This window comes from Callithrix jacchus, chromosome 5 (assembly GCF_049354715.1).
Source record: "Callithrix jacchus isolate 240 chromosome 5, calJac240_pri, whole genome shotgun sequence".
Lineage (NCBI taxonomy): Eukaryota > Metazoa > Chordata > Mammalia > Primates > Cebidae > Callithrix > Callithrix jacchus.
The window spans coordinates 33,484,911-33,507,126 of NC_133506.1; the positions used below are offsets into that span (position 1 = coordinate 33,484,911).

Sequence of the window (22,216 nt, forward strand, 5' to 3'; positions counted from 1 at the left end):
GACGATGGCCCATTCTTTTTCTTTTTTTTTTTCCAAAATGGTATTTCCAAACCTATATCTTAGATTGTTTTTTTAAACATATCTACGTGGCCCCGAAGTAGATAATACTTTACTTCTTTTTTTTTTTTTTTTTTTTTTAAGGAGTAGCCCAAGGAAAAAGAATTGTGAATTGAGAATTTCTTTTGTGTGAGTTAAATTTCTTTTCTTTTCTTTTTTTTCAGCCAAATCAAATAGAAAGCTTACTTTTCTGTATTTAGCGAATGATGTCATCCAAAACAGTAAAAGGAAAGGACCTGAATTCACTAGAGAATTTGAATCTGTCCTTGTGGATGCTTTTTCTCATGTTGCCAGGTATGTTGTCTGTTTTTGGGTTTTGTTTTAAAATTCATTACCTTGTCCACCCTTTAGTTCTTTCCTTTTCTGTGATAGCCTTTGTAAATTGATAACTTCCTACTTTACAGAGAGTCGTGGAGGCCAAATTGTGGTTTTATGTTTTGTTGAGCCCTCGAGAGCTATTGAGACATGTAAACATTCTGATACATTTAAGAGAGTCAGCCTAGCATATCTTTTCCTCTAGATATATTCATTTTCATTTTCTGAATTTATTTCTTGGTTATGATACTTCCCTTGGTTTGGTTGAGTTGTCTTACTAGCTTATGGTCAAAAAACAAAGCCACTAATAAGGGAATCTTTTAGTAACATTAACCTTAATAGCAAGAAACTAATTGCCAAATGCCTGCCTTTGTACTTCCTCCTGGATTTCTATATGTCTAGTTTATTAAAAATAGTAGTCATTACTGTAACTGCAATAATAGTAATTATTAGTGTGGAAAGTCGGTGTTTGATCTGGCTACATTGTATTAAGCTTGATGCTATTGTGTTTTGTGGCAGAGAGGAGTGGCACACATATAATATAGAAAGCATACATTGGATTACAAGTTTTATAAGTTACTTCATGTGAAAACAAAAGCTTTCTGTAGGCTCAAATTAGGTGCTCAGGAAAAGCAAAGAAAAACGATTGCTCATTAGAATATTTTGTTTATAAGAAAACATAGAAACAGATATTTGCGAAAGGAATTGAGAAACATGAATGGGAGACTAGCAGGTTAAACAGAAATTGTTATTAGATCAAAAATATAGTGAAAGGCCTTAACTGAGAAATGAAGTCCTGCTTTTCTTGCAGGATTTGAAAAGTTTGAAGGAATAAAATTAGAAGTCCAAGAGAAAGAAATGACACCTAGCTTTCTAGAGATGAAAAAGATGGGTTTTGTTGGTCAGATACATAAGTGGCTCACCTTTGAACAACATGGACATTGAAGTAGCAAAATGTGTTATTACTTGGAAAAAATACTGAATCTTCGTAACAGTAAGCTTAGAACAAGACTACTAGAGTAGCTGTTTGAAACAGGAGACATATTTTCTTGTTTTCATGAGATTTAGTTCACAGTTTCTTAGAAATTGATGGTAGCGCTGCCTCAGACGCTTATCTGAGTGACCTTAGATGTGTTAATTAACTTTTTGAGCCCAAATTTTCTAACTGGCTAAAAGGAGGAGGACACCACTTGTAAGAGTTGTTGTGAGGGTAAAGATAGAATATTTAAAAGTATGTAGTACAATGCCTGCTCCACATTCTTTGCTCATTGGATCATTTCCTATATTCCAGGCACCTAGAAAAGTGTCTGGGGAGCTACTGAGTTACGTAGCTTGAAGGAATACCATTTATAGAGCCTCCATGTGGTGTCCTAGGAGCTGGGCAACATTTTGGTCTGCCCTGACACAGAGTAGGGGTTCGGTAAATATTTGTTAAATGAGTTAATTAATGTTAACTCATTATGGAAGAGATTTGATCTAGGGAGTTGGCTGGAATGATTTCTTGTAGGGATAGTAAACATCACAATTTTATTTAAAAATTTCAGCCTGGGCAACAGTGATTCCCTGTGTCTACCAAAAAATTTTTAAAAATTAGGCATGGTGGCGTGCATTTGTAGTCCTAGGTACTTGGGAGGCTGAGGCAGGAGGATTGCTTGAGCCCAGGAGTTCAAAGCTGTAGTGAGCTATAATCATACCACTGCACTCCAGGTCTGGCAACAGAGCAAGACCCTGTCTCTAAATTACAAACAAAAAATGTGTAATCTTTAGCTGTCCTGAAACCAAATAGTAAATAGAAAGGGGTGGAAAAGAGAGTGGGTGATTTCCAGGGTTAAAAATTCGTTTTTACTTGGGAACACCTTAAAAACTAGCTAGGTTTTAGGTGTCTTGGCAGATTTAGTGGCAGTGCGGGGAAGATGAACCTGTTCTTTCTCAGTATAAAAAAGATAGCCCAAATTCCTTTCTGTTTTCATTCTTCTGGTTCTTTTAAGGTTCTGCTTGGGTATTATATTCAGGATACCCATGTTTCCAAGCTCCTTTCTTGTACCCCATTATTAGGACAGAAAGTCCAACAGCTCTGCTTCAACTGTGAAGCAGCTTGTCCACAGTAGGAGTAGCCTAATTAACATATACTTTCTATATGCTTTTTCTGTGGCCAGCTGATGAACAAAGATAGTTGACCCATTACTATTAACCAAATTGATGAGGGATATCTTTATGGTAAAACCCTACCTCCACCCCCAAAACAAACAAACAATTAAAAAAAACCTCTCAAGTCAGAGAAAGCTGCCAAGTTCGTTGGGTAGATTTGATTTGAATAGCAGTTTAATTAACCAGACTGCAAACTTGTTTTTCACACAAGTGCCTTGTTTTCTTCCCAGTGAGGAGACAGCTGTGCATGTCATTTTTCATTCAGCATGTATTGGAGTGCCTTCTATGTGCCAGGTACAGATCCAGACACTGAGAGAGTGACAGTGAACAAGGCAGCAAAGACAGTTCAATGAGCAAGATGCTTTCAGAGTGGGATAATATGGACATAGTGAAATGTGGTGGCGGTCTAGAGTAGGATCTCTCCCAGGCAGTGTGGTTAAGGAAGGCCTCTAAGGAAATGACATTTGAGGTAATCGTGCGAAGCAGGAGCAGCTATTAAGAAAAACTTAAGGCGGAAATAGTCTTGGCCTGCTAAGAGAAACAGAATGAAGGCTGATGTGGTTAGAACATAGTGTAAAAAGGGAAGAGTGGCATCCAGATGAGGTCTGAGAGGTAGACACGCCCCAGTCATGTACACCCTGTAAGACCTGGGAGTTAGGATGTTTTTCTGATGGGATGTCATTGAAGAGTTTTAACAAGGTGAGTGATACGTTCCAACATAATTTTTTTTAAATCCCTCTTTAAAAATGGCTTAGTGTAGAAGGATGGATTATAAAGGCCAAGGGAGGGACAGGGATCTGAGTTTGGAGGATATTGCTGTGGTACAGGCTAGAGGTGACATTGACTAGGACTTAGAAGCAATGAGAAGATAGTAATAGCTTCCATTATTGAACGCTTCCTTTGTGGGAGGATGCCCCCCAGTGTAAAACTGATAGGATTTTTAGGCATTGAGTGGGAGCTGGTAGTAAGTGAAAAGAGAAATCAAAGATGATTTCTAGGTTTTTGACATAAGTGAATGACTGATGGTGCCCTTTACTGAAGTAAAGATTTGATGGAGGAAATCACAAGTTTTGTTTTGGCCAGGTCAAGAGTGAGTTATCTAGTAGATATTCCAAGGAGTGATGCCAGATAGCCAGGTGGATAAAATAGTCTGAAGCTCAGTAGAGAATTAATTTCTGGAGACATAATTTGGGAGTTACCCACATGATACTTATTGTTGTATTGTGGGCCCCAAGACCACTCCCAGGTTTGGTGATTCCCTAGAAGGACTCACAGGATTCATCATGTAGTTGTACTCACGGCAGTGATTCTTACATCTAAAGCATCCAAAGCAACAGTAGTAGCAGGTGGTGTGCATGCAGTGCCTGCAGCAGACTGAAGCACCCTAGGTGTAAGCTGCTGAATCTTCTCCCCGTACGATCTCTCTCTCACTCACACACACACACACACACACACACACACACACACACACTCTCTCTCTCTCTCTCACTCACTCAATCTCTCCAGCATTGAGTTGTGACGTGTATGAAGTATAATCTACCAGGAAAGCTCATTAAAGACTTCATGCCCAGAGTTTTTATTAGATATGTCATGTAGGTACCCTCTGCCAAAATTCTAGGCTCCCAAAAATAAAGCAGGTGTTCATTAAGAACCGTATTGCTTGCACAAACAATACAGGCACAGTAAACCACCCTTATCAATTAGGAAATAGTAGGGACACTCTGAAATCCCAAGTTCCCGGACACTAGCCAAGTACCTTCCTGAGGGTAGCAGTCTGGCCTTCTACTTTAACTCTTTTCTGAACCAGCTTTACATGAGGTACTGTTGGAAGTGTAGGGAATAGTTAGAATTCCTGCTCTTAGTAGGTCTACCATAGACCTGCTATGCATGGGATAAGACAGAGTTGTACAAATTATTGTGGTTGTACCCAAAAAGTGCCATAGAACTGTAGAGGAGAAAAGGCCCCCAAGGCTGGCTTAGCAGGGCTTCAGGTGTCCAGCTGACATTTCAAGCAGCAGTTCTGTTTGTGTGTATCATACACATTTTTTACTCTTAAAGGTCAGTTTTGCTATCTGAATTAAAAATTAAGTGATTGAATTTGTAATTAATCAGTTAAAATCCTAAGTGTTCAACATAGTATTAAGTTGTGTATATAATTATTTGCCATCTTCCACTTTAGTCATAGATTGGTGGCAAAGATTTTTTAGTCTTTTTTTCTCACATAAAGATTGCTCAGTTTAGATTGGAGTTAGTACAATCTGAAAATATTGCTCTGTTATAAAACGGCTTTATTGCTTTAGTTGTGTCTTATTCCAGGTGCCAAAGTGACTTCCATTTCACTGGAGTTACTTCCTTTGAAATCTAATCAGTACAAAGATTTCTTGAATATTCAACTATAAACTTTGAAACTTATCTAGCAAAACCTTGATTTACCACATTGCTCAAGGAAACACCGTACTGTTAGTAATAGTAAAACCCTTTTGAAAATATTTTGTGGTTATAACAGATTTGAGCATCATTTTCCACTGTGCCTGAAACTACACAAAACCAGTCTTAGCCTTAAAGGAGTCCCAGATATCCCCAGGAAGGGTAATGGTAGATGGTGGGTGTGTGTTCTGATACCCACCCACTTTTTAACTAAATCCTTGGTAAGAATTTGTTTTCATGAAATTGGTTTCTCCTCCTTTTAAGTAAACGGAGAATGTGCGCTGAACAGATTTTATGTTAAAATTACCAGTTAGTTAACTAAGTTCTGATGAGTTGCAATTTGGTTATATTCGTTATAATAACTTTATTTTTCTAAGCCATACATTTGATCACATCAGGGACCTCCCATTGCCTGCAGGTCACATGCTTTAAAAGACATTCAGGGCCCTCTGTAATTGATTTCCACCCTATCCTTCCAGATTCTTCTGCAGTTTCGGCACATTCCCCCATTTACTTCAGCTACCCGAATTACTCAAGAGTTCTCCTTTCTCTTTGCCTTGTTCGATTTTGGCAGTTCCGTTTAAAGGAGAAGAGACAGCATGAACAAGGCACATGCACATGAGAGAGCTAATTCTGAGTAGAAAATACATATGGGTGGGTGTTGCTGGAACGTGAAGTTCCAGGTAGGGTAGGGAAATGAGGCTAACGAGGTCTGAGGGGTTGTCTGTGAGTGAGCCCTAGAGGTCAGGACCCAGCCTTTATTTTTCTCTGTAGTCCATACACCTTCATTGATGGGGCTGGGGTGTGCTTAGTTGATTTCTGACTTGATGACCTTGATACAGTAAGATGATTGTGGAAAGGTAGGTAACTATATAGCTTACTGAAACCCATATACTTTTTTTGAAAAAGAGTATAGTTTGACAGATACTTACTGTGTTTGTTCAAGGGCACATAGCAATGGGAGAAAAAGACAAATCTCTCCCCCTGTGGAAATTACATTCAAATGGAAAGCGTGTAAACCAAAAGTAAACTAGTGAATATACAGTCTACCAGAAGATAAGTTGTATGGAGAAAAATTAAGTAGGGGTGGGGAGTATCATTTTCAATGTGAAGATTAGGGAATGACACATTGAAGGTGGTGTGAATCAACTTGTACCTGGAGGAGGAGACGGATGGAGCTGTGTGGCCGCATGAGGAAATGGGGTTCCAGGCAAAGCAAACTTTTCAAGTGCTAAGGCTCTGAGGCAGTGCCAGGGTAGCTGTTGTGGCAGGAGGTTGGAGAACAGGGGTAGGGAAGAGTGGGTAGGAGATGAGGCCAGGGAAATCACGGGCCAGCTTGGGAAAGGCCTTGGAGTCTTTATAAGGAATTTTATTCTGTGGGATACTGGGAAGAAATGTTGGCAATTTTGAACAAAGGAGTGACGTGGACTGCCTTAGCACAGCAGCTAAAATTACACTTTGAAAACCCCAGAGGTTATAGGAGGACAAGGGTGGAAGCGGGGAGACCAGTAATGAGGCTACTTTAGTCATCCAGGTGAGAGATGATAGTGCCTTGGGCCAGATTGATAGCAGAGGAAAAGGTGACATGTAACTCGTTTTTGGATATACTTTGAAGGTGGAGTAAAAGTGTTTTATCACAAATATCAAGTAATTGGGTCATATTTTTTAACCATTACAAATTTAGTAGTAGAAATGTTTTCCCCCTTTTTTAACCTAACCCTCACTTCTGACTTTAAAAAAGTTTAACAAAAAAAGAATTATTTTTATGTACCCTGATTGAGTCCTTTAATCAATGAAATTGACAACTAGTAATTCGTAAGTAAGACTTTCTGACCGAGCTAGGCTGAAACCTGAGCTCGCCTTGAGTTTACCAAAGTGTTGTTATGGTTGTGTGTGAATAGAGTTCCCATCTCAGTTGAATTTGGTATGGTTTCTTCTTGAAGTTCCTACTAAAAGCCATTTAACTTAGATACTGAGGTGTCACGGTATCTCCATTTTAAAGTCATTCAGTATAAGATTGTTGCCATTTAAACCACCTCAACAAAACAGAAGGATTCACGATAATACAGTGGGTGGTGGCTGAATTCACTTTTCTTTCAGAAAGTCTTCCCCTGCTGTCTGCTTGCGGTCTGACATTTTATTGTAGGCAGTTGGTTCTCAGCGAATGCTATAGTCCTCTCCTATCCTGTTTCAGGAGTTAACATGTCGGGGAAAACATTTTCTAACTTCTAATTTCTATGCTTTGATATAAATTATGAAGGACTGCATTATTCTCAAGTGTGTTCTAAGATTATCAGACACCTTTGTGTGAACATGGACTATGGACTTAACCCAGAATTAAAATAATTATGAAGTAGTTAGAACCGAAATGAGTCTTGACATATATGTATATATGATTGTGTTATACATGTATAGGTGTTGTGTTAGAACTGATGAGTTGCAGTGAATTTATCTCCTGTTTTAAACATCTGGTTTTTAAAAATCATTTTTCTGTCTTTGAGAGTTCTGGCCAGGCGCGGTGGCTCACGCCTGTAATCCTAGCACTTTGGGAGGCCAAGGCAAGCGGATCACGAGGTCAAGTGATTGAGACCCTCCTGGCCAACATGATGAAACCCTGTCTCTACTAAAAATAGAAAAATTAGCTGGGTGTGGTGGCATGCACCTGTAGTCCTACCCACTCAGGAGGCTGAGGCAGGGGAATCTCTTGAACCCGGAAGGTGGAGGTTGCAGTGAGCCAAGATTGCGCCATTGCACTCCATCCTGGGCCACAGAGTGAGACTCCGTCTCAAAAAAAAGAGTTCTGATCAACTTTAATTTCCAGCAGAATGTCTGGCAGTACATTTTAATTAACGTCTTCTTAAAAAGCAAGCTATCACAATTGATAAGCCGGAGTTCTGGTAATTTTCTGTTTGTAAAAATTGGCCATTGACTTCTCATCCTATTTGCTCCATTTCTCAGGCGTGGAAATAGATTACTATTATGGCATGATCCCTCCCACCACCGGAAGAGTGTAGTTTGTGGTCAAGTTTTGGGTATCCAAGTATTACAATATGTATCTTATTTTGTTTTTAAATGTGTAAATCATTTAGTCAGTTGATTTCTTCTTCTTCTTTTTTTTTTAAAAATAGGTCTGTCCTAATTAAAAGCAAAAAAATCTTAAGCTTATATATATCTTTTCATCTTTTCTGGGCAGAGAGGCAGATGAAGGCTGTAAAAAACCTTTAGAAAGATTGCTGAACATCTGGCAAGAACGAAGTGTGTATGGCGGCGAGTTCATACAGCAGCTGAAGCTGTCTATGGAGGACTCCAAGAGCCCTCCCCCCAAAGGTAGAAACATCACCACATGTTTACAGCTCTTGGTCTTTGCCTACTTTCGAATCAAATATGAAAAGCTGCAGTGGGGTTTGCTGTGAACCACCAGCGATTTTATGATTCTTCAGAGAGAGATGATCATGAATGATGGTGAGAATTTATGTAGTGCTCACAGCGTGTAAGCCTGGTTCTAGTATTCATGCTGTTCATCCTTTCACACCCTGACTTTTGCTCTCTATTCTCCTTGGCTTGCTTCTGAATTTCAGAGACTTTACTTGCACAAGGAAAGGAACAGCAAAGTTGTTGAGAGTTGTGGTGAACTAGGAAGTACCCTGAAATAAGATTTTGTCCTTGCTCTGCCATTAACTACAATAGGACCTTGGATAAGTTTCTTAGGTTTTAAAGAATTTGGTTTAATTAAATGTTTATGTGCTTTTGAAACATATCCTTATGATTGTCAGCATGCTGTCTGTCTAAAATTGGTTTTTTGTCTGTTTGTTTGTGAGACAAGAGTCTCTCCCTGTCATCCAGGCTGGAGTGCAGTGGCATGATCTCAGCTCACTGCAACCTCTGCCTCCCGGGTTCAAGCCATTCTTCTGCCTCAGCCTCCTGAGTAGCTGGGATTCAGATGCCCACCACAATGCCCAGCTAATTTTTGTATTTTTAGTACAGATGGGGTTTCGCCATGTTGGCCTGGCTGATTGCAAACTCCTGACATCAAGTGATCTGCCCACCTTGGCCTCCCAAAGTGCTGGATTACAGGCGTGAGCCACTGTGCCCGGCCTAAAATTGATTTTGATTTTTAATGAACCCAGGATATCCTTGGGGGGGGGGGCATCAGGGAAGGGAGGGAGGGGGGAGAGAGGGAGAGATAATTTTTGCAAAGCCCTTAATAACAGCTTATGTTATTTTTTTCTTTAAAGAGTAAGATCAAATGTTGTTTAGTTACTTGGCTTCTGGTTAGTTGTGGTTTAATTCTAGTTGGCATGACATGTTTCTGAGCTATAGATCTTGTCTGCGTGCATACATACTCATTGCCTGGAGGATCAAGTCCAAGTACTGATAGTATCGAAGACCCTTTCTATCTGAACTAGCCTGCTCTTCCGGATTCTTCTCCTGCCACTTCCTCACTTACAGTATTCTTTGGCTGAACTGAATTGCTGACAGTTTCCCCTCTGGATGCTCTGTTGGCACTGCTTCCTTTGCATCTGCTGTTACCTCTACCTGATGTCCTTCTTGTTTTCACTGTGGCGAACTTCTCCAAGAATGCTCCTCTCACTCTGATGTCTTCCCTGGCTTGTCTGGGCTCATGTGGTCATTCCCTCCTTGTTCTCTTACTTTGTACGTGTATCTGCTGTAGAACCTAGTCACAAATAACATGTGTGACAGTATCCTTCATTGAGCAACCCTTTATTGTGTACCTTTCATGATCCTTTCCAGGTCTGAAATTATTTGCATTTTACAGTGAGTAACTTTACTGTGAAACTTAAGGCGTGAGGCTTTCTGTGAATGACATAAGTGCTTTCAGACTGCAGGTCGTTGTTGTTTTACTTGGTGTTGCTAGAAGATAATTTTAGGATCACTCAGGTGGTAGGGAGCTTCTGAAAAGCACAGTGTTTCCTACTTTGAATTCTAGTGTTTGTATTGTGTCCTTTGGAGGTCTTCAGTATAGCTTTGGGGAATTATTCAGCATTCTTTACTGTGCCTTAGAGTTCAGTGGTAAACAGTGCCAATTTTTAAAAACACTTTTGGGCAAGTAGGAGAGCCTTGAAAGAGGATGTTTGAAACTAATGTTGAATTTCAATTTAACGTACATTTGCTAGACACATTGAGTAAACATCTATGCTAGATGCTATAGGAAAGAGGGAGAAAAGAGTGAGGAGTACTTCTGCACTCTGGAAATGTGTGGAATTTGTGGCAGTGATAGTATTGGAAATAGCTTCACTGGGTTTCTGATTTGGTTTTGAGCCTAGATATTAACAGTAATTGAGGCAGTTTCCTCTAGGTAGAGGATAATGCTGATCTGAAGATAATTTCTCTTTTTCTATTCTATAAAGATGAAAACACACATCAAAAGATTTCAACATGTGTGTTAGTCCCGCTTACTCACTCTGTCTTCACTGTCTTCTCTGGACCTGAGTAATCAAATATTTTACCACAGTTCTTTCAAATATTGATGAGTTCTCCAAAAGTTTACTTCCAAATTTGAGTAGTTCTTTTATATACCAGCTTTGATTCATGGGTGATTCTTTGTTTTCAGGTAACTTCACAGAGTTTACCTCTGGAATAAAAATGTTTCTGTGGAACTTTGACAGTTCTTACGACATTGGAGAATGCATGAGCTTAGGAATTCTGTTTCAGAACTGGGTATTGAGTTCATACACCTGTCTTCCCGAGGTGTCTCTTGAAACATTACCCTGTACATACACACAATTATGTGTCAGTTAAAAACAAAATTTAAAAAGTAAGAAAAGGAGAAAAGTACTCTTGAGAGTACTCAAGCTGTTGCTTGACTGAATGGCACTTTTTTATTTGGGCCACATGTGACTCATGTAGTGTATAGTTGAAGAAGGATTTAGAGAGAGAGAGGGTAGATACAAAGGGACTAGCATTTATTGAGCATCCATTATGTACCAGCCTCTCTGCTGGCTGCTTTTCGTGTTAATTTTTTTTAGATCCTTACAACTACTCTATGAATTTGGTATTATTTTCATACTTTAGATGAGGATCCTGGCTCAAAAAGGGATAGTAGTTTTGTCCAGAGAGATACAATTGATAAGCGGCAAATTCCCAGATCTGTATGACCTTAAAGACGATATTTTTCACAGTTTTATTTCCTGAAAGTACGTGGATTTGCATTTTTGTTAGGAATTTGTGAGTCGGTTACCCAGCTTTCCTGGATCTTAGTATAGTTTAGCTATTCAGACTTCCACAATATGGATCTTAGCTGTCATTTCTAAAGCTCTGTTACCTTGGCCGTGGCATTTGATCTCTCTGAAGCTCAGATCCTCACTGTACAATATGGCTATTAATGATGATACCTTATAGGGTTGTGATGAGGATTACTTGAGATAATGCAGGTTAGATGTTATCAGTGGGGCGATGATACGAGTTTGATTTGCCCCTGTCAGTTCTAGTATCTAATATGCTGAGTTTCTATATATGAACTGGTAGCAAAAGTAAGGAGAGGTTTTTAATATTTTCAGTCCAGACTTTGAGCGAGGCTGGAGAACATGGTAGCTATGAGTATGAGCTCTAGGCACGACTTCCCTGGGTTTATGCCTGGATTTGGCTGCTCAGTTCAGTGAGATGATAAGGGTAGACAGCTTGTAGAACTGGGCCTCAAGTGTTAGACCTTTATGTGTTGCATGTTCTTTTCTTTCCATAAGTAAAGTTGAATGTGCTTTATTCAAATAGTCTTTATTATGCAGGGACGGAACAAAGAATGAGGAACCTGTTGCAAATGCTATTTCCCGATCATTTTTTCATTATAAACACTGTATAAAACCTGTAGGTGTGTTTTTGTTGTTGTTAACTAGTCAAATAAAGCAGTGGGAGTAGAAAAGGAACAAAGAAATCTGTAACTGATTGTACAATTAGTTGTAAACACCACTGCACTTGGACCAGCCACAGGATGGTTTTTTTTTTTAAATCACAGAAAATTTCAAGTGGATCCTCTAGGAGATCTGGCTTTACGGTAGATGGCTGAATATTATAATGTGATTTGGGAGCCTGCGGGCCAGGGTTTTGCCTTAAGATTAGTTTCACAGTCTGCCATAGTGTCTGAAATTCTCCCACAATCAGGTTGTAAGAGGCATACTATAAACTCTTAGGTAACGAGGATTACTTTAAGGTTAGTATGAGGACAGAGGGACTTTGGCTACCCCCACAGTTTGTCCTGCCTGTAAACAGAGTGGTCAAATGAGTTAAAAAGGGAGTGTAAATATATACCATGGTAGAAGCTGAATTGTTAGTGGAAGGCTTACCTTAAATTCAGATGTAGAAATGGGACTGACAGGTATTCTAGTTTTTAAAATAATTTTAGTTTTTAAAAATGTAGAGCTTTTGAAAAGGAAACCTGGAAATCCCAGGTTATTTTTAATGGCTGTCTGAGTAGACTGTCAATACTGGGCACCGTAACTGCTGACTTTGGAGCAGTGATAGTCATTTCTGGCCCAGCACTAGCATTTTCCAAGCTCTGTGACTTCTCCCTTCAAGCGGTTTCAAACTCCATTCTGTCAGCCCCTTCCTAGGTACTGTAGGGATGTAGAAGAATAAGACACTGTGTGTTCTTGTCAGAGAAGAAGATTTGCCAGTGGTCATACAAAGTAGCAAGGCCAGGAGCTTTAAGAGGCCCAAGTGCCTTGGGCATTGGAGGCCATTACCGTCATTAGGCTTTCAACTTAGGAGGAGTCTATAAACTCATTAGAAGCCCCTGAAGGTTTTTGAATAGGGACATGACTGAGTGAGCACTCAGCTTTAGGAATATTAATTTAATAATGAAATACAGCCAGTCTTCCATATTCACAGATACCACATCTGTGAATGCAACCTGCTGCAAATTGAAAATATTTGGGGTGAAAAATACACATTTTTAAAATGAAACAGTGTGACAAATATTTACATGTCATGTACATTGTATTAGGTACTGTAAGTAATACAGACGTAAAGTATATGGGAGGATGTGTGCCTAAGTTATATGCAAATACTATGCCATTTTATACCAGAATCTTGAGTATCCTCAGATTTTGGTATCTGTAGTGGTCCTGGAACCAATCCCCATGGATACTGAGGGATAATTGTAGAGTCTGACTTGGGAAAGGAGCAACTAGAGGCAGGGAGACAGTGGTAAATAATAAAGTTATTATATTAAAATAAGTAGCAATTTAAAATAACAGCAAAATAACTGGTCTTAACCAGCTGTGACAAAGGGCAGATTGCTGATAAGAGGCTGTGTAGGGGAAGGAGCAGAGAGAGGGTATGTAAGGCATCCTTTAGAGGTATGGAATCTGCTAGAAATTGGGACCTTAGAATAGATTCTAGTGGTTTCCAAGGCCTTGTACCTGGAAGACGGGTCAGTGGAAGTGTTCATAATGGAAATAGGTAGCTCATGGAAGAAGGAGCCCTGTGGGGGAAATGATTAGTAATTCATGTCCAGAAATCTTAACGTTTGTAGCACCAATAGCTTCTCCAAATGGAAATGGGAGAAAACTGGAAAAGTAGGATGATAATGGTTAACACCTATTATGCCCTCTTTTGTCAGGATGGCAAAGGACATGTGGTCCTAAAATGATTTTTTAAAATCATTTTGAGTCTTGTAATGCTGTGTGTGAGCAGCAGTGTTGAAGTGGAAAGAGAGCTCCAGATAAGGAGGCTTTGATCTGTAGCACCCAGATTTACACTAACACATTCTCTGCCTCTGGGCAGACTGCAACCTGTGAACCTAGACATTTTCATGAAAATTTGAGTTGGGGGAAACAAAGGTATAGGTATATCTAAGGCCCATTGCCAGAGTTCAGGAAATCTAAGTGTCTTGAGGTAGTAGTGTTTGGTTTTATATATAATAATTTCTGTATGAGAGTTTGAAAACGGAAGGATTTCAGGTTTTATAATTTTTTTCTACCACCTTTAGTGTATCTAACAGTTACTTACTGAGCATTCTTCTAGGTGCTTGAAAGCAAACAGAACAGTATAAAAAATTTTGAAGTTCGCACTTACCTTCTAATGGCCACTCCTTCCACAATGACCGCTTTGATCCCATAGTGGCTAAATGTCTACATGGGTCACACCACACATTAATTAGGCAGCTGCTGTGTACAAAGTACTGTTAGATGGTTTCGTGTGTAAAGGATATCCTAATAGATCTTTTTAATATTAAAAATATAGCAGTCTTTGTTTTGCATAGTAGTTCAGGATTGTAATCATGACCATGTAAACTGAACCCATGCAGAGCAATCTTAATCAGTGGGGAAACTTAACAATTGTTCTGTGACTTTGAAATTTTTTTGGTCAAAGAATTAAAAACTCACTGTTGATTCCAAATGTATAGGGAAACATAAGAGACTGTAAACTAATAGTTATTTAGTGTGCTATAACTTAACATTAAAAACATTGAGAATTTAAGTGTGTTTTCTTTGTAACAAACTTAAGAGTAGTTTGAGCAAGGGCTGCCTTCTGGTGTAATTTATATACATAAACAGAGCAAACAGCTTTTCAGTGCCTTAGCAAGTTGTACCTATTTTTGTTCGGATTAGCTTCCAACATTTTATCTTTTATGCTCTCGGTGTTGTGAAATACCTCTCAGTTCCTTTAGCATGCACTTTTTTTGTTAGCATCTCTTCCTCTAGGATGGTGTCATTCTTTTCATCACGACCACTTTCTTCATTGCTAAGTTGGCCCCTACAAGTTCCTCTGGCTGTGGATCTAGGCTCCCTCTGATGCTGGCAGTGGCAGCATCCTGCAGCCTGCTCTTTCTTCTGTAACTCCACTGATGTGCCATTGGGATTTCAGTTTCCAGCATTAGCTTTTGTTTCAGTTTCTTTGTTCTGTATTCATTGTTATAACCAATACCCTCTTTTGATCATTCATTTTTATAAAATGTCGTGGATGTTATCACTGGGAGACAAGGAGACAGCTCAGTGAGACACTTTGCTGTCTTTGTGTGACCTGCATAACAGGTGTGCAGTGACCAATCACTGACAGACTTGAAGAGTGATGCGATTGGTCACTGATACAATTTGGGGCCTGAAGTTAGTAGCAAAATTTGTACTTTATACAGTTACTCAGAGTTAATATGCTGTGATAACTGAAATTTGAACTTTATTGGGGGACTGGTATTTAATCCGTGATAACAAATCTGTGTATAATAGAATGCACAAAGTGAGGACAGCCCGTATTGCAGATGTTGCTGTCTCCTTTTTTTGGAGTAGACAAAAACTTTAAGAAAAAATAAAACTCAGCCAGGCACAGTGGAGCATGCCTGTAATCCCATGACTTTGGGAGGCAGAGGTGGGTGGATCAGTTGAGGCCGAAGTTCGAGACCAGGCTGGCCTACATGGTGAAACCCTGTCTCTACTAAAAATACAAAAATTAGCCAGGCATGGTGGCAAGTGCCTGTAATCTCAGCTACTTGGGAGGCTGAGGTGGGAGAATCACTGGAACCCAGGAGGCAGAGGCTGCAATGAGCTGAGAACATGCTACTGTACTCCAGCCTGGGCTACAGAGCCAAAGCTCCATCTCAAAAAATAAAAATAAAACTTAGGATATTGGCCTGGTTTTCACTTCAGACAGAGGTTTGGTCAGTTAGTATATAATGGATATAATACAGAGAACAGGAGCTACATGGCTTGGTTCCAGAAGAAAATGTTAAGAAAAAAACGTGGATATATCTGAAGCAGGTGCCTGATGTCCCTCTTTTTTGTTAAATGAGAGGGTACTTGTGTGATGCTAAGTAAGTCAAGTGCAGTGGAAAGAGGACAGGTTTTGGAGTCATACCGTAGGTGTCATTTAACCTCTCTGGCCTTTGTTTTCTCACGTGTCAGATGGAGATGCTATACCTTAAAATTGTTGGAAAAATTAAAAGGAAACTATTGCAGTGCCAGGCACAGGTCATGTCCAATATTTCTTTACTTTCTAAACTAGAATTTATCATTTAGATTTATTTCTCACAATTGTTTGGCATTTATTTTGTATTGTCTAATTTGATTCCAAAAGAATGATTTTGGAATTAACACATCTATCATAACAATGTAAAAACATACAGTGCAGATAATAAATAATGTAACCTGTCAGCTTCAAAAGTGGTCATATTTAAAATGGTAACTTAAGTAGTTTTTCTCAGTAGTATCAATCATAGGTTTCAGTAATGGTTATTTTAGTTTTAAGGTAAAACTAGATTTATTTTGTTTTTAGAGGAATAGTGTAAAGAATATTTGTGTTTGGAATTTTTGACAAAATTTTATTGATAAAATTTCCTCTCCTGTTTTCGGAAATGATCCCTGGAAAACATAACGTATGTCGTTCTATATGCAGTATGTTCTCTGTAAACCCGAGCGGGTTGGCTTGCTTCATTATATTGTCCCATGAGTTTCTTACTCAAGTGTGATAGTTGGGTAAGTTCCACTTTAGATGCTTGTTTTCCATAATATTTTACCAGAGCATCAACAGAGATGACAAAGACCTGTTTGACTCTTTTCAGTAGCATAGGGGAACTACAGCCAGTATAAAATAACTAGCATAAAGGTTACTATTAAGCCGTTCTGAAAATGTGTGCCCCTTCTGCCCTGTTTTTTACGCGTGGCCCGTTGTGCATAGCATGTGACCCTTATCGGTACAGGATATGCAACTCAAATTTATCACTTTTTCTTTTTCCTGTAGCAACAGAAGAGAAGAAATCTCTGAAACGAACTTTTCAGCAAATTCAAGAGGAGGAGGATGACGACTATCCTGGAAGCTACTCGCCTCAGGATCCTTCTGCAGGACCCCTCTTGGTAGGTCTTGACCCCCAGAGTAGGGCAGAGTGGCTTAAAGTGACCGCTGGTTGAAGACTATGGCCACAAGGTGGTGCCAGTGACCACTAGTATGGCATTATCAAAGGGCAGCTCTCAGGGACTGTGCATCACCCTGCCCAGAGGAGCTTGCCAGATGGTAGACATCATTATTTCTTTGTGTGCCATGACTCTGGGATGTCCTAATGTTTTATAAAGTACTTGGACTTGGTTTTTTCAATCCTAGAAATTAAGAATATTCTTTGAAAATAGATTTTGGAGAAAGGAATAAATAATGTTACAAAGACATTCAAAAGTCTTCTACCATGGCCTGTTGCCAGTAACATGGTTGTTTTATAAAGTAAATAACTCATTAATATCTAAAGACAGTCTGTGTGTCAATAGCAAATTTGCTACACTCTAGCCTATTGATTATTAAAACAGGGAGTTAGTCTTTAACCCTGTGTTCATGTTGTTTGGCTACACCAGTTAGCTTATGAAATCTGTCTTGGTTCATTTTATCCATTTGCAGTTGAAGAATTTAGGCCCCAGGTGACAGTTTAAGTAACTTGGCCAGTGTCTTAATTTAAATCCAGGTCTGTCTGACTTCAGAGTCCATGCTCTTTTCAAGGTGGGCTTCATCTTATTTTGCCTTAAACAACTTTTTTACACATGGTCATGCCTAAAGCCTATGTAAGTGGGAAGCATGTCTGGTTTGCATTATGTTACAATGCTGAATTAGACTGGAGATTAAATGACAGCAGTGTTAGGTCATATATCTTTGCATTGAAACACTTTAAGGACAACAGCCAAGGTTATTACCTTTCAGGGTAATCTACCAGCTACAGAGCTAGCTACTCCTTGGTCATTATGGAGTGGCCTGTTAGCATTTGTTTTCTGACAATTGAAAAAACTCCTTTCTGATATATACAGAAAATGCATCCTTGGTTTACTTCTCTTGTTTTTTTCCCCCTTTGTTTATAGTAAGTTGGATACATTTAATTTCAGGAGTGACACTCATTTTGTAAAGCAAACTCAAGAAAGCATTGAAGTAGTTGATGAGTCACCATATCAGTTACTTTTTCTCCTTCCTGAGAGGGGATCTTGCTCTGTTACCCAGGCTGGCTTGCAGCAGCCTGATCCCTGTTCACTGCAGACTCGACCTCCCAGGCTCCAGTGACCCTCCTCCCTCAGCCTCCCAAGTAGCTGGGACTGTAGACACATGCCTGGCTAAGTATTTTATTTTTTTGTAGAGACAGGGTCTTGCTATATTGTCCAGGCTGGTCTCGAACTCTGGGCTCAAGTGATCCTCCTTCCTTGGCTTTCCAAAGTGCTAGGATTACAGGTGCAAGCCACCACGCCAGGCTACAACACACAGTTGTTAACTTCTGATATTTATACCTTTATTCTATACTGGAAATGATACATCATTTGAAATTAAGCAATATGAACCAAACTTCATTTTTTTTGGAATTGCCAAAAACATGTTCTTTTAGAATTTTTTAAAAAAGAATTATTCAGAATTTCATTCATGTCCTGCCATGGATGGACTTAGATAAACTAGTTTTGTAGATTTTCTTAGAATTCGTAATGCATGTAAGCTCTGGAGCTAAAAAAAGTTTGTTTGTTTTTTTTTTTTTTTTTTTTGAGACAGAGTCTCACTCTGTCGCCAGGCTGCAGTGGCTGGAGTGCAGTGGCATGATCTTGGCTCACTGCAATGTCTGCCTCCTGGGTTCAGGCGATTCTCCTGCCTCAGCTGGGACTCTGTCCCAAGTAGCTGGGACTACAGGCATGCACCACCATGCCCAGCTAATTTTTGTATTTTTAGTAGAGGCAAGGTTTCACCTGTGGCTGGTATGGTCTCAATCTCTTGACCTCCCAAAGTGCTGGGATTACAGACATGAGCTACTGCGCCCGGCCAAGAACAATTTTCTTGAAAATGGCAGGAATGACTGTTTTTAGAATTTGCCTCCACCTTATTTAACTCTAATTTTCTTTCAACTCCATGTCTTCATGGTTAGTGTTGTTTGTGTTTTCATTTTATAGACTGAGGAACTAATCAAAGCTTTGCAGGATCTGGAAAATGCCGCATCAGGGGATGCTACTGTCCGACAGAAAATTGCTTCTCTGCCCCAGGAAGTGCAGGATGTTTCTCTGTTGGAAAAAATAACAGGTGAGAAGGTAGAGTTTGGGTGAAAGGTGAGGAAAGAGGGACGTAAGTGTAATGCGCTAACCTGAGGCCGTACTTGGGTTGCGGGTATAGACTACTTGCCGTGTTGTATTGGATGCCCTACCATCTTGGGATTTGCAAACATAACTCACAGGGTGAACAAAGAAACTTTTGAAATAGTCAAAGCTTAAATAGTGATTACAGGAATTATTGCAGAAATGCTGGTGTGCCACAGCCAGTGGCTCTCTAAATAAGGTCTGTTAAAAACAGTACAAATTGTGTGTATGCTGTGTAGGTGGGGGGAAATTAGGTATTATTGTGTCTCTTACACTCAACCCTCTTACTAAAAGGGAAAAAATGATGATTCAGGGCTATGTGATTTGTCCCCTGCTTTCTAGCAAACCCTGTAGATGAGAGTGCCTTCAATGCCAGGAATTTCAGGTGTGTGTTTTTAGGCATGTGGTTTTGGCCTAATCATGACCTCCCAAGTTAAACAGGGAGGGGCCGTTGACATTATTCCTGCTTTCTGCCTGGGAAGTTGAAAGGAGGGAATGGAGCATGACTAATCTTGACAGTATACTTCTGTTCTTTATGATAATCTTTGGAGATGGCTGATTTGTGTCTCCACATTGCAGAGGAGGACATTGAGGCTTTGAGAAGATAGTGTCTTGCCCAAGGTCACACAAGTAGTGGATCTTGGGATTCTAACCTAGGCTGCAAAGCCTGTGTTCCTCCCCTTACAAAAGCTCAGAGCTTTCATTACGCTGTCTTCCAGAGGCCACCATTTTCCCACTCCAGTCCCTTGACTTGACTGCTTCTCTAACTCCTTCCATATCTACTAGAGGACATCAAGGTCACTCATGAAATTATTTCCTCAACAAATATTTGAGGCCCACCTATATCCCCTCAGGTGAAGTGTCAAGAAGTAAAATAAAGTGGGAGCAGAGAATGATTGCAGGAGATATTAATAGTATCTTAGAGGTGCTTGGGGAAAGCCTTCCTGATGAGATGACCTTTGAGCAGAGACCTGAAAAATTAGAAAGCCAGCCATGGGGATATCCAAAGGAAGGAAGTGCCACCAGGCAAAGGAAGCAGTCCACGCACCTGGACAGACCTTCAGGCAGTGGGTGTACTGGGTTGGAGGCCTTCTCAGTCACACAGGAAACATCTCAGCCCCTCACTCTGCCTCTACAGCCCCAGCAGTTCACCCCACTGGGACTTGCAGTCCCTTGATCCTCCCCACCTCCTCCTAGCCCTCCAGTCCTGATTTCTTCTTTACTCAGATTAAAGTCTGTTTTCACTTTACTCACACACACCTTCAACCCATTTTCTTCTCTTTCTCCCTTCAGTGTAGTCTCCTGGCAAAATCCCTAAACAGGTTAAATCACATTTTTAAAATATATATTATTAAAAGGACCACTTCATTTATTCTTATCAAACTCACAATCTGCAAAAATTGGAAGCAGACTAATGTAAAGTTAGCCTTGTATGAAATTTCATTTCTCTGTTTCACTGACCTAAAGGTTTCATGTAGTTCTTTTCAAAATATTTGTCTTATTTTGATTGTTAATTGTGGTAAAATACATACAAAATAGTAAACTACACATAGCATAAAAGTGTGCAGTTAGTGCTGAGTATTTTCACATTGTTACACAGCCAGTTTCTGGAATTCTTTTTTTTTTTTTTTTAATTGAGACGGAGTTTCTCTCTTGTTACCCAGGCTGGAGTGCAATGGCGCAATCTCGGCTCACCGCAACCTCCGCCTCCTGGGTTCAGACAATTCTCCTGCCTCAGCCTCCTGAGTAGTTGGGATTACAGGCAAGCGCCACCGTGCCCAGCTAATTTTTTGTATTTTTAGTAGAGACGGGGTTTCACCATGTTGACCAGGATGGTCTCGATCTCTTGACCTTGTGATTCACCCGCCTCGGCCTCCCAAAGTGCTGGGATTACAGGCGTGAGCCACCGCGCCCGGCTGGAATTCTTTTTATCTTGCCAAACTGAAACTCTGTTCCCATTAAACAATAACACATCATTTTTTGCTTCCCATATCACCTGGCAACCACCATTCTTACATTTAGCTTTTTGTCTTCTTTCCCGTACCTGTTCAGCGGAATGTGGCTGGAAAAACTCGCGTCTTGGTTGACGTTTCCTCCTGTTTCTCTGCATCGACGTGCTGTTTTCGAAACCCGCCTCTCTGTGTATTAGGTCTGCTCCTTCTCCTCTGGCCAAAGCCATTGCTCCAGCAATGCTCCCCTTTTCTCCTGCATTTCCATTTTTTATTCTCTGCTGGATTATTCTCAATAGCATAAAAACATTTTTCTTTTTACCCACATGGGAACATCTTCCTCTAGCTACCGCCTCATGTCTCTATTATTCTTTTTAGCCAAACCACCTGAATGGATTGCCTGTGCTGTCTCCACTTCCTGTCCTCCCAGCCACTCTTGATGCCCCTTCACTGAAACTGCTCTCAAAGTTGCTTATGACTTCCTTGCTGCTAAACTCAGTGGTGTGTTCTCTGCCCTCATCTTAACTTCACCCCAGTAGTATTTGACCTAGTAGGTTATTTCTTCTTCCTGAAGATACTTTCTTCAGTTGGTGTGGTAGTTGGAATAATGCGCCCCCACCCCCACCCCGCCGCAAATGCCCATGTTTTCATCCACAGAACCTGTGTATATGTAATCATATGGCAGAGGGACTTTGCAGATGTGATTAAATATCTTGAGATGGGGAGATTATCCTGGATGATTTAAGAAGGCCCAGTGTCATCACAGGGTCCTTGTGAGAGGGAGATGAGAGAGTGGGAGTGAGGAGATCTTACCGTGGAAGCAGAGGTTGGAGCGATGTGCTTTGAAGATGGAGGAAGCAGCTGTGATAAGGCATGAGATGATTAACTGGTGATATGCTGAGCCCCTGAATTTGTAGTAATTGGCTGCAGTAGCAGTAGGAAGTAGGAGCCCACATGGTTCCAGCTTTCCTCCTCTCCTTCTGTGTCTTTTCAGCCTCCTTGCTAGTTTCCTCACTTCTCCTTGACCTCTTCATATTAGCCTCCTCCTTTAGCAGGTTTCACTGGCAGCCATTCTCACTTCATGACTACAAACAGCAATTTTTCTGCTGGTGATTTCCTAATTTACATCTCTAGTGTTGACCCATATATCCAGCCTCCTACTCAGTATTATTAGTTGGATATCTTGATAGGCATTTCAAGCTTATTCTGCCCAAACTGAACTTCTGACCTTTCCTCTAAAATTTGTTTCACTCATGGTCTTCCCTATCTCAGTAAACGGCCCTCATCATTCCTGTT

At 40.2% G+C, this 22,216-nt stretch overlaps 1 protein-coding gene across 4 annotated transcripts in view; it reads left to right on the forward strand.

Moving 5' to 3' along the window:
* RPRD1B (regulation of nuclear pre-mRNA domain containing 1B) overlaps positions 1–22,216 on the forward strand; it is a 58,284-nt gene that overhangs the window by 5,970 nt on the left and 30,098 nt on the right. For 3 of the 4 annotated variants that reach the window (XM_002747549.5, XM_035298581.3, XM_035298580.3), the window contains exons 2-5: positions 222–351; positions 8,141–8,274; positions 16,636–16,748; positions 18,792–18,918. In XM_002747549.5, the coding sequence (XP_002747595.1) occupies positions 222–351; positions 8,141–8,274; positions 16,636–16,748; positions 18,792–18,918 (504 nt within the window). The remainder of the gene's footprint in view (positions 1–221; positions 352–8,140; positions 8,275–16,635; positions 16,749–18,791; positions 18,919–22,216) is intronic. The other variant, XM_035298582.3, reaches the window with a different exon arrangement.